At 39.8% G+C, this 14,382-nt stretch overlaps 1 protein-coding gene across 2 annotated transcripts in view; it reads left to right on the forward strand.

Annotated features, from left to right (window-relative positions):
* Positions 1-14,382, forward strand: part of LOC122648964 (kinesin-like protein KIN-UB) — a 101,818-nt gene that overhangs the window by 70,756 nt on the left and 16,680 nt on the right. Inside the window, exons 1-6 of one of the 2 annotated variants that reach the window (XM_043842296.1) lie at positions 4,334-4,701; positions 7,187-7,287; positions 7,410-7,532; positions 8,239-8,424; positions 8,578-8,799; positions 8,927-9,083. In XM_043842296.1, the coding sequence (XP_043698231.1) occupies positions 4,503-4,701; positions 7,187-7,287; positions 7,410-7,532; positions 8,239-8,424; positions 8,578-8,799; positions 8,927-9,083 (988 nt within the window). In that variant the 5' untranslated portion in view covers positions 4,334-4,502. Of the gene's footprint in view, positions 1-4,333; positions 4,702-7,186; positions 7,288-7,409; positions 7,533-8,238; positions 8,425-8,577; positions 8,800-8,926; positions 9,084-14,382 lie in introns of those variants that run through there. The other variant, XM_043842297.1, reaches the window with a different exon arrangement.

Consider the following 14,382-nt stretch of genomic DNA (forward strand, 5'->3'; position numbering starts at 1 on the left):
TTTTTTCTTCAAATTGATCCCAAAAATTATGGCGACTCGGCTTTCATCCATCATACATTTATTAATCTCACTAGAGCAAGGTGCATTTCACCAGGGAAAGATCATCTTTGATAACATTGGTGTAGCTTATGAGCTAACCAACTTAATTATAGAAAGTGCAGGGGAGGAGGTTTGGGTTTGAAGCTGGACATCTAGAAGGCTTTTGACACCCTGGAAAGGGGTTTCTTATTTGATGTTCTAAAAAAATTTGGGTTCTCTGATTTGTGGATTTCCTGGATACATCAGATCATGTTGTCAACTAGGAATTCGGTGGTGATCAATGGAGGTCCAATGGATTTCTTTGGCATGGAAAGAGGTCTGAAGCAAGGCGATCCTATATCTCCCTTCCTTTTCATTATCGTTGAAGAGGTGTTATGTCAGGGTCTTTCAGCTCTTTGGATGGCGGGTAGCTTGAAAACTCTACCTGGGCCTAGACAGGTAAACACTCCTTCTCATCTTCTTTATGCTGATGATCTCTTTATTTTCATGAAGGCAGAGTTGTGTGGTGTTAGGAGGGTGAAAAAAATTCCTAGAAGATTATGGAGAGTATTTTGATCAAAAAGTTAATCTTACAAAGAGCAAGGCCTTTTTAGAGAGAATCACTGCAACACATCGATAGCGGCTGGTTTCTGCACTGCGAATTCTAGTTTGTACCTTTCCCACAAGATATCTAGGGATAAATCTCTTAAAAGGAAGGGTTAAAAAGGATTCGGTTTTACTATTAATCGACCACTTCAAGAAAAGACTTGCGGCCTGGAAAGGTCGTCTCCTTTCCATGGCAGGGAGGGTTGAGCTAGTGCAATCAGTCATGAGTAGTATCCCTATCCATAACTTTTCTATTTATTTATGGCCCGCCTTAGCCATAGAAATTATGGAGCACTGGATCCGCAACTTTATTTGGTTGGGAGAATCTGATAAATCCAAAGCCATCACGGTGAGATGGGATAGTCTTTGCAAGCCCAAACGAGAAGGAGGTTTAGGTATCCGCCGCATGATAGATGTTAATCTGGCTTTGATTGCAAAATTTGCTTGGTCTATTAAATCAGCAAAATCACTACTCGCTGAATTTCTGAAAGGAAGATTTGTAAGTAAAGATGGCACGCTAAAAAAAACTGTGGGCCCTTCCTCGGTTCTGCCTGGAGTTAGAAAAGTGTGGGATTTTACTCTTGCATCGGAGAGATGGGTGGTGGGAGATGGAACAATGGTTTGGTTTTGGTATGATAAATGGATTGGGAATCAATCCATTGAGGATCTCCTGCTGCCTAATCAGATTCCAAAAAATCTATTAGCCACGGTTTCAGATTTCCTAGATGGGAATGGGTGGAGCTTCTCCATTATGATGTCTCATGAGTTTCAGGTGGTCATAAAGATTTTGAGTTCGGGTATCACAGCCACAAACAAAAACGATTCCAGGATGTGGGCTCACTCCAAGAATGGAGAGTTCACGGTTACATCGGCATGGGAAGAGATTAGGAAAAAGGCCCCTCCACCCGTGTGGGCCTGGGCAGTATGGCAGCAAGGTTTACACCCACACAACTCTTTATTTGGATGGCGGATGGTGCACAATGCTCTACCCATAGACGACAAAGTGAGAGGCCGCACGATCCCCTTGGTCTCACGCTGTGAATTATGTCATGCTGAAATGGAATCAGGGACACAAATTTTCCTAAATTGCAATTTTTCTGTTATGGTTTGGAAGGATATCCTCTTACTATTTGAGGAGAATTGGAGTGGGTTCGCTTCAATGGAGCTGTTTTTCTCATGGTGGAGGAGAAAGTCCAATGGAGTTTTGCTCCCAAACATCTGGAGGGCTCTTCTTGTAATCACCTGTCAGCAGATTTGGTGGGAGCGTAATAGTCGGAGATACGAAAATAAAATAAGTGATCCTAGGCAGGTAGTAATGAGAAGCCTTAGAGAAATCACATACTGCTCACATATATTGAAGGTTCATGTGCATTCGGTCAAGGCACTGGTATTGGCGAAGTCACTTAGAATAACCATCTCCAGGTCCCCGAGTAAAAAGGTTGTGGAGGTCACGTGACGACAGCCGCCGTCGGGGTGGTGGAAGCTCAATATAGATGGGTCTTCAATTGGAAACCCAGGGTCTTCAAGAGCTGGAAGACTTTTTTCGCAACCATCTTGGTGTTGTGGCCAGATGTTTTGCTTCCTTTCAAGGAGTTGGAGCAAACTATAAAGCTGAAATGACAGCTTTTTTTATTGACATCAAGGAAGCCTAGAACTTAAGGGTGAGCAAGCTATGGGTGGAATGTGATTCGGTTTCAGTGGTTAAGTCAATACTTTCAGCTAATTTTCCATGGTACCAACTACAGGAATGGTGGGCTGCCTCTATTTTCCTTGCCTCCATACAATGGCGCGTCACTCATTGTTTCAGAGAAGGAAACACACCGGTGGACGCTCTAGCCAATCATGCTACGAGAACACAATCCTCCCAAACATGGAATTACTCTCCAAGCTTTATTGTTCACATGGTTAATTGGGAAGCATTGGGTAGACCACATTACAGGTTCTCTTAGGGCCTCACGGTCAGGATAGTTTGCTTTCTTTTGAGCTGTAGCTTAAGGCTGGGCTAGGGTCTTCAGATAATACTATGTAATATTGTACTATTATTTTATCTCTTCCATCAATACATACGTTGCTGATCATTAGCCAAAAAAAAAAATCTACCTAAGGTACTAGACTTGACTTTTACTAAATACTAACCAGAGTAGTTGGAATTCATGAATACTAACATAAGTACTGGTGAGTATTGATTAATTAAAAAGACAAAACAAGTAGGAACTGTTCAATAAAGATCAAATTCATGAAGCCTTCATAACTCATTTTAACCGATTATAACTCCTTAATCATACTAGTATCCAAAGAGAGAAAAATGAACAACCAATTGATCAGCCATTTAATACATTGACTCTCCTCTCATAGATGACAAAACCAAATGAATACTCAATGATTCAATTCAATTAAAAAATAAAAAAGAGGTAGAGGTTTCTAACGATACTAGAGTGGAAACCATATCTATGAAAAGATGGAAGACAGATTGGCCCATAGGAGACCCATAAGTTATCTAAAAGGAGAGAGAATATCAGTGTAGGCACCATGTCTCATCATGTGAGATGTTTGGAAATGAGGTTTAAAAGAACGGATTCAGGATTAAGATTTATTATTCGTCGATTTAGATCCGATTCCAAATCATAGTTGGTCTAGATCGGTCAAGAATCAGTTGGAATCGGCCAATGGATGCCCTAAACCTAGCAATTATGTACTGATCAACTGATCCTAGCTGAAATCAGGATCAGCTTCCATTGATTCCAATTTGAATCAACCAATTGAGGGAAGGAATCTGTCACTCGAGGTGTTGAGATCTTTACCTTAAAAAAAATACTTTTCCTTCATCCATGGAGAAGGTTCACACACCATCCTAGGGTCTTAATTGCCCTCCCTATAGTATAAGTTCGAAAATGCTCCGGACCGATCCCATATCGGGCAATCCGTGTAAATATCGGACATAGGCGATCTCGATACTTGACCAATCTCATATTAGTGGAGCAGTACAAATAAGGGGTAAACTTTTCAGAAACCCAATTTTATGGAAAATCAAGGGCAAAACTATCTGATATGTGCTGATCCATGCCATATGCGTTGATATCATATCGGTTTCCAAGCTAATCGATCCCTTCTATAAAGATACCTTGCACTTATACATTGCCCCCAAGTTGGGATCAGCTACCCACATGGAGAGTGATGGGGACAGATCTGAACCCTCCTTGGGGCCCATCAGATCTATCCCCACCATCCCGAGTGGGGAGCAGATCCGGACTCTGCCCTCGAGCCCCGCCGTGAACGTTCTTTCACCATGGAAGAAAGGAAATTTGGTCCAACTAAAAAAAGGTTGAAACTTGCAATAAAATAAGGGTAATTTGGTCATTTAAATGGGAGCCGCACTAGTGCACTATCCGCAATTCACGACCTTTCGGCGTAATTTAAGATCATCACGAGGCCGGTCTGGGTTAATAACCGAAGCAAAATGGGGTTTTTTGTATTTTTAAATTTTCAAAAAAAAGAGAAAAGTAAAATGGAGTGGGCCCACCATTACTCCACCATCGTCCATGTACTGATCTACTCTAATCAGAAAAGACTATACCACTCTTCCCTCTTCTTCCTCTCCCCTGTACTGCTCTGTACGTGCTTTCGAAAAACCGCGGTTCTATCTCTCTGAACTCTGAAGTCTGAACCCTCAAATTTCTGAGTTACGTTTCCCACGATTTCTACTTCTGTTACCATCATTCCTTCATTTGTTTTTTTGTTTTTGAAATTTTTTCTTTTCCATTTTAGTCTGTTCTGTTGTCGACTTGTCGTGTTCTCGGCAGTGTAATCAAAGGTTCTGAGATTTCCAGATTTGTAGGCTTGAATGCCGAGGGGAGCTAGCTTCTCAAGGAGTTGAAGTCATGGCTTCCAGTGGTTTTAGAAATGGAACGCAAAAGGGAGCGCTGAAGGTTGAGAGGACTCTCTCCGTGTATTCCAACGTCAAATCTTCTTCTTTCAAGTCCAAGCCTGTTTCCTCGGCTTCTTCTCATGCCTCTGGTCTTCGACGGAGCAGCTCCGGCTCGCTTGGTTCGCCTGGAGCGGTTAAGGACGATGCAGGAGGTTGGTTTTTACATATGTCTGTCTCTGTGTGTTTTTCTGTAAAACTGAACTGGGATATTGTTTTCTATGCAATTTGTTTTTTCTTGGTTCTTGTTGCTGCATTTGATGCCCGAGGGCATGGAGATCTGTTATCATTCTTTAAATTTCACTATTAGAACGTTATTCTTGACTCTAGATTTGAGATTAACCTGTTTATTTTCTTAGATGTTTTGAGGAATGTTGATTTTATAGCGTTTTCTCAGTGGAGGTTCGGTCGATTTTATAGCATTTTCTCATATTTAATTGTACTGGAACAAAGCGTTTAGAGGTCGTGCTAGATAAAGTCGGGGTTAATTGTGTTAGTTCCAGGTGGATAACCTCTTCTATTTTTTTCTGGGGAAGCATTTTAGTTGGTAGAAGGATTTTATGTAGAAGAGGAAATATTAAACCAGGTGAAGATTCCCGATTTTCTGCGCCTCTGGTTTAACTTTGGTTACGGAGATCCACCTCCAGCTTACTGGTTCATGCTTTAGCTGTGGCAAAGGTGAAAAGCTGTTGATGTTTTGCAGGGAAAAGTTGTACTGGTACATATGCATGAAGGGATCTTAGATAAATGGGGAACCGACTATGTTGTCATCCGATTTGGATCTTATACGGTTTCGGGAGAAATTCTGTGTTTGCTGTGTCCAATAACCCATCCTTCTTTTATGCTTCAATGGTAAACATGTTCAGGTTCTGACTTTACTGTGTCGCGAGGAGGTTATAATTCATTTTATGCTGGCCCTGTATCATCTTATGAAAATCTGTGGATGCTTGTATTTTAAAGTGGGGAGTTACAGATAATAACAAGAAGTTCAATTTCTTTTTTGAGTAATAGAAGTTCTGGGAAGTACAAAATCATTATCGAGTTTCTGCAGTCAAAGATTTTCGAACTCATTGGTAACAGACCTGTATACAAGAAACTGGTTAAAAATGCTTCAGTTTTGGGTATTCTCCTGGAAAATGCCAAGGTCAAGGAGCATGTTTTACCATGGATAGTATTCTATGTATTGTTATCAGCTGATCTTAGACTTTGATTAATGGCTTGGGGCCAAGGAAATCTAGTCCTTGGTTCTGATTCCAATTATTTTTTGGGATTCTTAGGACGATTTTGTGGCCGTTCAAGTTTCTGCTCTCGTGCCCTCAGTTGAAGATCATTGGTAAGAGTGATTTCTACCTGATGGCTCATCAAAACAAACAAATGAATGGTCCAGATTGACTAAAATGACAAGGCTAAGTGCATATGATAGCTAGTGACCATAGTTGCCATGGCGTCGCCATGGCGTCTTGGCACTGGAGAGGGTTGCATGGCGACCTACGCCATGGCGACCCTCTTTGATTTCTTCTTCCTGTCTCTCTTTCCCTCTTCGATTTCTTCTTCCTGTCTTTGATTTCTTCTTCCCTCTTCGATTTCTTCTTTCCCTCTTCAATTTCTTTCGATTTCTTCTTTCCCTCTTCGATTTCTTCTTCCTGTCTTCTTTCCCTCTTCGATTTCTTTCGATTTCTTCTTTCCCTCTTCGATTTCTTCTTCGATTTCTGAATTTTCTTCTTAAAACTTGAGAAACAATAGAGAAAAAATAAAACATGGCTTGAGTATACATCTATTAACACATTAAAAATAGAGAAAATAAAAAATAAAACATGGTCGACATGTGCCATGGCGGGCGACACGTCGATATATCGACGTGACACCCCTCCACCGACTTGGATCGCCCTGACGCCGTGACAACTATGCTAGTGACTTGCTGCAACAGACATTGCCAACTTTTTGTGGTGCATCAACCATTGTATATCTCTTCTGGAAATACAATAATCACAATAGCAGTACGAGATGAGTATGATATTCTGTTGTATGATGGTGTCAATACTCAATAAGGGTAAAAAGGGAAAACGACCCAATGGTTGAACCTAAACTGATGATACAAACCAACTCTGACCGCTATGCATGGTACCTTCATATCCCATAGAATTGTCATAAACTATTTAAGTGAAATCACCAAACATCCTGAATTCTTGATAACACAGAGAGAGGAATATTCCACTGCATTTTTTTTCCTTTTTTTAGATCTTATATTTTGTGGTTTTACTTTCTTAGGGTTGTCCTCTGTGTTGAGTTCTATGTAAATTTCCATTTTGGGGTGGAATAGGGTCTACCATTTGCTATTTTTGTGTTTCTTAGCATATCACAGCAGTACAAGCTAGAATCATGCTGTATATATTTATTAGTTATTAAATAGTTACATCTGTCTAAATATTGGCCAAGTGGTGCAACGGTAAGGTTGCTCCATTGTGACCAAGTGGTCACGGGTTCAAGTCTGGAAACAGCCTCTCTGCGAAAGCAGGGGTAAGGCTGCATACATTATGACCCTCCCCAGACCCCGCAGTGGCGGGAGCCTTGTGCACTGGGTACGCCCTTTTTATCTGTCTAAATATTGGCCATTCTGGATTGCTTTGGTGTCGCTGATAGTTCCTGGAAGAGTTCGAGTTACTGTGAGACTGCGACCCCAGAATGCAGAGGAGCTGGTGGCTGATGCAGATTTTGCTGATTGTGTAGAATTGCAGCCAGAGGTTTGTACATTCTGCATGACAATGTGAAACATTAAACACCCCTCTCAACAAAAAAGCTCAGAGATGTTTCATGAATAGTTGCTTCTGTCTTGCTAATTCTTGATTTGGTTGCCCCAACTCAGCTTAAAAGGTTAAAACTTTGCAAAAACAATTGGGATTCAGACACCTATGAATTCGATGAAGTGCTCACTGAATTTGCATCTCAAAAGCGTGTCTATGAAGTTGTGGCAAAACCTGTTGTTGAGGTGCGTGGGATTCAAAACTGGTCTAATTATTTACTGTGCTTCCTTATAGTTATCTTGGATTGTAATCTTCAAGTTATTTACTTTTCCTTCTCGTATAATGTTGGGAAGTGTCTCTTTTGCTCTACAATTTTTTTGTGCTCTATATTGATGGTATACTATTGTGCAGTCCTTAGCTAAAGTCATGGTTGTTTGGAATTTCGGATTTTGATCCTGTTTCAATTCTGTCAAATCCAAAATATTTCGGTGAAATTTCAGTCCATTTCGCGAATTTTGATCCATTTTGACACTGCAATTTCAATAGTCATTTCGTTTTGGTTTTGGTTGAAACCTAAATATTACTCAAAATTTATGGTCATTTTAACCGAAATTTCGAACCATGCTAAAGTGGCATGTCCACTTTTGGTTTTGTGGAGCCAATTGATAATTCATACCCTGCCTCAAATTTCAACAATGATTTTTACATAGTGATTGGCTGTTAAGGGGGTCCAAGGTTTCTACTTTCTATATCTGTATGTCACCAGGTCTTCATAATTTCTATTCTCTTTGTAATGGCTGTTATCACTTGTTTTCTCACTATATTAACATCATTGTAGAATATAGTTTAGGGAGCTGGCTTTACGTTTAATTACTCGTGTTGGATCTGCTTTTTCCACTTAGATCCTACTTTCATCAATATGGTGTGCTAATGTGTCATTTCTTTCTGTAGAGTGTTCTGGAAGGTTATAATGGGACAGTGATGGCTTATGGGCAAACTGGTACTGGGAAGACTTTTACCCTTGGACTCCTTGGAGAGGAGGATACTGCTTCTCGTGGAATTATGGTGCGCTCAATGGAGGATATTTTAGCAGATATTTCTCCTGAGACTGACTCTGTATCAGTCTCCTACTTGCAGGTTGTTGAACATTAAGAGTGGTTATAACTGCACATTGCCATTATTATTTAAAGCCACTATTCATGTTTATTGGGTTTCAGCCTGTTGATGGCCGTGTAATTGTATTACATTACTTGTTATTCCAACTTCATTGCTTTTTACCAACATGTGCAGCTTTATATGGAGACCATCCAGGATCTGCTTGATCCTGCTAATGATAACATTTCCATTGTGGAAGACCCGAGAACTGGAGATGTTTCATTACCAGGTGCGACTGTAGTAGAAATCAGGAACCAGAAGAGTTTTGTGGAGCTGCTACGATTGGGGGAAGCTCATCGATTTGCTGCAAACACAAAGCTGAATACTGAATCTTCTCGCAGTCATGCTATTCTAATGGTGAATAATTGCACTTCTCTTTTAGCGTTATGCACTCGTGTAGAAGCTCATATGGTCTTGTTGATGGCTGTTTTACTTGTTTACAGATTTGGTTAAGTATAATGGAGTTTTACTATATCTCATGTAGGTAAATGTTAAGAGGTCTGTCATAGGAAGAGAAGCAACTCTTTTAAGTGAGAATGGCAATGCCTCCCACTTGAGCAAGACTATAAAACCACCTCTTGTTCGCAAAGGAAAATTAGTTGTGGTAGATCTTGCTGGTTCAGAGCGTATTGATAAATCAGGTATCTGATCACAACTTCTGACCCATTATTTTGTTTTGTCCTAGCTACTGTGCATAAAAAAAATATGTATACTGAGAGGTCACAAGCTCCAAGAAAAGGAAGAGAAAATTAAAAAAAAGAAGGAATTAAAAAGTGGAAAGAAAGCTTCCTCTGTGGCCTCGTCTGATACTCTGATTGACCAATGCCCTAACTCATAATTCCAATGAGGAAGAGGATCAACTGCCATGAAGTCGGACAAGTGATTACAAGATTCCTGTCCTGGGTCTCCAGTTTAGAAATCATGGTACCAGACATGCTTGCTTTCAATAATCATTTTGAGCTCGGTCAGGCTACTCAAGTTCCAACACTACCCTACTGTCCCCACACCTCTCAACCATGTCCACTGCCCTGGGGTTCTAAAAAAAAAGAGCATCCCTGTGCACGAGGCTTCCACTATTGCAGGGTCTGGGAGGGGCAAATGTACGCAGTTCAGATACAAATGCTAAAGCTTCTCAGCCCCAGTTATATCATTGATCCCCCAACTGGCAACTAACCTAAAAAAAAATCATGCTGTGCTTCCTCTTTGCTCTTCCTATAGGGGCTATGTTACTCCTAGTAATAGTGTTTCTCTTCAACCTGATTGCTTCTAAACTCTTCATCTCCCCTCTTACTCATATTCCAAAGGTAATCCTGCCTCAGAAAATCTGTGGTTGTCTAATCTTTCTTCTAGTTTTGTGACTAAACTGAATGCAAATCTAGTTAGAAACTATTTATGGGTTGATTTTAGCAAAGAACAAGGATTAACAGCTAAGAAGAGATGAGAGAGAACCGTTGGTAAGAGAGAGTGATTCTCCTCTCACCTATATTGTTCCATTAATACTTTCTTGAAATTACATATGCCTCCTTAGGGAGGTAAAAGTTAAAAATAACAAAAGATAAAAACTACAACTCTATGATTAACAATAAACCTGTTACTAAAGTACCCCTATTACATAAACTGGAGAAAAAAATGTCATATATCCCCAACTTGCACAGAAGGGTGCTGAACTGGTTAGGAATGATACCTTTGGTGAAGATATCTGCCACTTGATTACCTATCTTCACAAAGGAAGTACAAATGTAAGCAGAGTCCAACTTCGCTTTGATGGAATGTCTATCAACCTCAATGTGTTTCGTTCGGCCATATTACACAGGATTATGAGCAATACTTATAGCAGCCTGGTTATCATAATCATAGTTTAAAATCTCGTCTCGGCAGGCCATTTTGGCTTGACCGAAATGGCCGAGATACCGAAATTTTGGCGAGATTTCGCTGAAATTTGGTATTCTTCAGGCCCAATTTCAGTAGGTCATTTCGGTGGGTTTTAGGCCAAATTTAGGCTTGATACTTCATGGAAACCCTATTTTAAGCTATATTAATCTATTTAAATGTTCATATTGCAAAAATAGTCACTCGAAGTGGTGTTTTGGATTTGCACCCTTAATTAACAGTATACGGTCAGATCCAGTTGTATAAATAGTTAAATACACATCGTCTAAGTAGTAGAAGACATAATAAGCAATTTAAACAAGTAAATCATATAAAGATAAAGTCAATAGTTGCTTTTAAACTCATAAATTCATAATCATAGAATCAAGTACATAGCCAAGATTACAATAGTCAATAGACTCAATACACATACACTTTTAAACTCTTAAAGTCATCATCATGGTATCCTCCTCCCGTTGTACTCCTCACTGCCTCCTTACGTTCTTCCCTTACCTTCTCCTTCTCAGCCTTCCTCTTACTCCCTCCCCTCATGTGTCACCTATGGTCCTAGCTACCTCAACAGAGACCATATGGCTATGGCATACAACCACATCACTAGATGTACCAGCTAGATGTTGTTTCAGTCTAGTGGCCCCACCTCCCAAAAACTTCTTGTGACAATAATTACACTCTGTTTTTCTTTTATCCCCATTAATTGGCACTCCATGTAACCATGCTATGCCACCCCTGATGCGCCTGGCTGGTCTTTGCTCCTCCTCCCTTTGCTCCCTCTGCTTTCCGCCCCTACGCTGTCTTTCACGGTCCACCATAATCTTATTTGTTTACTGTTGTATGAATAAAACAAATCATTAATAACTGAAGGCTGAAGCGCATCAATTGAGACTTTGAGACCATTAAAACAATTGCATATCGCTTAGTATTTTTCCCCTAAGCCTTATATTTTTCTTATAATTAAAAATAATTTTTAAAAATATTTTTCAAATAAATATTGACCTAACACAACAAAACCAAAATGATACACCATAATATTCCTCTAATGCACTTAAAAATATGTAGAAATTAATTTCATATTTTTTTATTAATTTTCAAACCAACACCTCACATTTTTCCTTATTTTTATCATTTTTTTGAATTTTTTAATATTGTTCCTAATTTTTGAAAATAAAAATAATTAATTATTGGCAGAAAAATATTTTCGACACCTTCAAGCCGTAGATCGGCCATTGGTGTCTAACATATATTTAATTAATCCCCATCCAGTTTACGTGACCCCTAATTTTTTCCTATTTTTGTTGTAGAAAAATCAAAATTTTGAAGCAGAAAATAAAAAAAAATAATATATGGAGAGAAAAAAAAATTGGACACCATGAGGTTGTTGATCGGGCTCCGGTGTCTAACACATAATAAATTCATCACCAACCAACATGTATTTGATCATATTTTTTTTTCAAAAAAACACTTTTGGAGAAAAAACTATTACCTTGAACAGTAGAGAAGGCTTCAAATATGTGGAGAAGAAGCTTCAATGTACTGTTTCCCAAGTATTTCCGGCATTGATGTGACGAAAATTAGAACCTCAAAATAGCAAAAACCATCCTTTGGAGTCCAAATGGGAGAAAAAAGAGATCTCTGGTGAATTCTTGGTCAAAATTTTGACTGAGACCCACATGACCTTGTATTTATATCAAGTGAGATTGTAGTGGTTAGCCAAAATTTTGGCGAAATGTCAAAACTGGCTGAAATTTCGACCGAAACATGGTATACTTTCAATTTGAGGGTGCATCTCGTCTTGCCTTCACCGAAATTATGACTAGATTTAGTACTATGATCACAATAGAGCCGCATAGGTCCCTCAATGTCAAAGCCCAATTCTTGAATCAACTGCCTCAGGCATATGAGTTCACATACTCCATGAGCCATGGCTCTAAATTCTGCCTCTATACTGGACCTAGCTATAACCTGTTGTTGTTTACTCCTCCATGTAACCAGATTACCACCTACAAAAGTACAGTAACCTGATGTAGATCGTCAGTTAGAAACTGAACCATCCAAATCAGCATCAATGTAGCCCTCTATCCTCAAATGGTTGTGCCTGGCATATAGAAGTCCTTTCCCTGGAGAAGACTTCAAGTACCTGATGATGCTATAAACAACATCCAAGTGCCCACTCTTGAGGGCATGCATAAATAGGCTCACCACTCCAACTAAGTAAGTGATGTCTGGCTGAGTCAAAGAGGAGTGATGCAGAGCTACAACTCTACATCCGCAAGAAGAAAAAGAATAAGAATCTACTGTCCAAGTAGTTTAGTCAGTAGTGTTAGATGTGGATCCATACTTAGTTTTTTTTTTTTGGAGTGCTTTTATGTTTTTAAATTGAACCGGTTCAACCTGGTTGAACCAGTGGTTCAATTTAAGTGGCTTGAGTCACCTTTAATTATTATGTAAGTTTTTTTCTTTCTTTTTTTTGGGGTCCACACCGCACTCCCATGATTTAGAAAGGAGTGTGGGTTTAGTTAGCCGACTAGGGGTCTTTTAGACTCCTAGGCTGAATAAGAGTAAAGGCTGTTAAGCCTATTTAATTAATGAAATTCGGGGAGCTCTCTCATTCTCCACTTTTTGAAAATTAAACTCTGTTTTGCAAGCTGCTGCTTCTCTTCCTTGTGAAGACTGCTTTGTGTGTGATCAATGCAAGGTGGGATTGGTGTGTGATCCAATTGACACTTTGCGGTGTGAAGCCCGGGTGGTTCGAACAAGCTTTCTCTTAAGTTTTCTTCTTCAAGACTGGATTTTTATTCAAGTTTCTGCTGTTGCCTATCTTCCACTGCATTTTCAAGTTAGTTTGAAGCCTCCCCAACCCTAAACTTATTCTTCTAAACCCTCTACAGTTTAACCCTAACCTTCCCCTTTTATTTTCTACATTTTCCCTGAACCTAATTCCTTCGCAGCCCTAATCCACCATCACAATTCAATCAAATTTGGGACCACAGCACCCTCACAATAACCCTTCCACTCGACCTCGACCTTTGCCCTATCCCAGCATTAAAACCCTAATTTCCATTTACTTCCACTAAACCCAAAAACCCTAAAATACAGCCTAGCCATATTCAACCATCAACAAACCCCAGAATCCTGGCCGAGCGACTCTCACCACCACTAAAGAACTCGAATTTGACCTCCTGCCCTAATTCCATCTCTAAACCCTATATCCCCTCACTTCCATCTTTTTTAAAAACCTGAAACCCGGAACCCTAACGTGCTGTCCTTTGAATTCTCTCACTTCCACTCATCCAAACATCACTGGACCAATACTAATAGACTTCCCTACACCTGCCTAGCATAACCATATCATCAAACCCTAACCCTAATTTCGACTAAAACCCTTATTCTACCCAATCAGACTGCTTGTTCATTGCAGATCCTGTTGCTTGGCTCTTAGCTGGTCTCTTTTCCTGGAGAAGACTTCAAGTACCTGATGATGCAATAAACAACATCCAAGTGCCCACTCTTGGGGGCATGCATAAATTGTCTCACCACTCCAACTGCGTAAGTGATGTCTGACTGAGTCAAAGAGGGGTAAATCAGTTTTCCAACTAATCTCTGGTACTTTCCTGCATATATAAGAGGAGGACCACAATCTTCACTAAGCTTGTGATTTTGATCAATTGGGAAGTTTGTTTGCTTACAACCCAACATCCATGTTTCTTTTTAACAAGTCTAGCACAAATTTTTTTATTGATTCCCTTATTTGATCTTGACACTTCAATTCCCAAGAAGTACTTCAAGAGTGCAAGTTCTTTAATCTCAAACTGTTGGGCCAAGGATGATTTCAATCTACTTATCTTGGCCTGGTCATTCCTAATAACTACAATGTCATCAACATAAACAATAAAAGCTGTGACAGTACCATTACCTTGCCGGATAAACAAGGTGTAATCAGCCTGACCCTGGGAATATCCATTCCTAAGAATGGCCTGTCTAATCCCCGCTCAAACCAAGCCCTAGGAGACTGCTTGAGGCCATAAAATGCCTTTTTTAAGAGGCAAACGTTTC

Source organism: Telopea speciosissima, chromosome 1, assembly GCF_018873765.1.
Source record: "Telopea speciosissima isolate NSW1024214 ecotype Mountain lineage chromosome 1, Tspe_v1, whole genome shotgun sequence".
Taxonomy (NCBI): domain Eukaryota; kingdom Viridiplantae; phylum Streptophyta; class Magnoliopsida; order Proteales; family Proteaceae; genus Telopea; species Telopea speciosissima.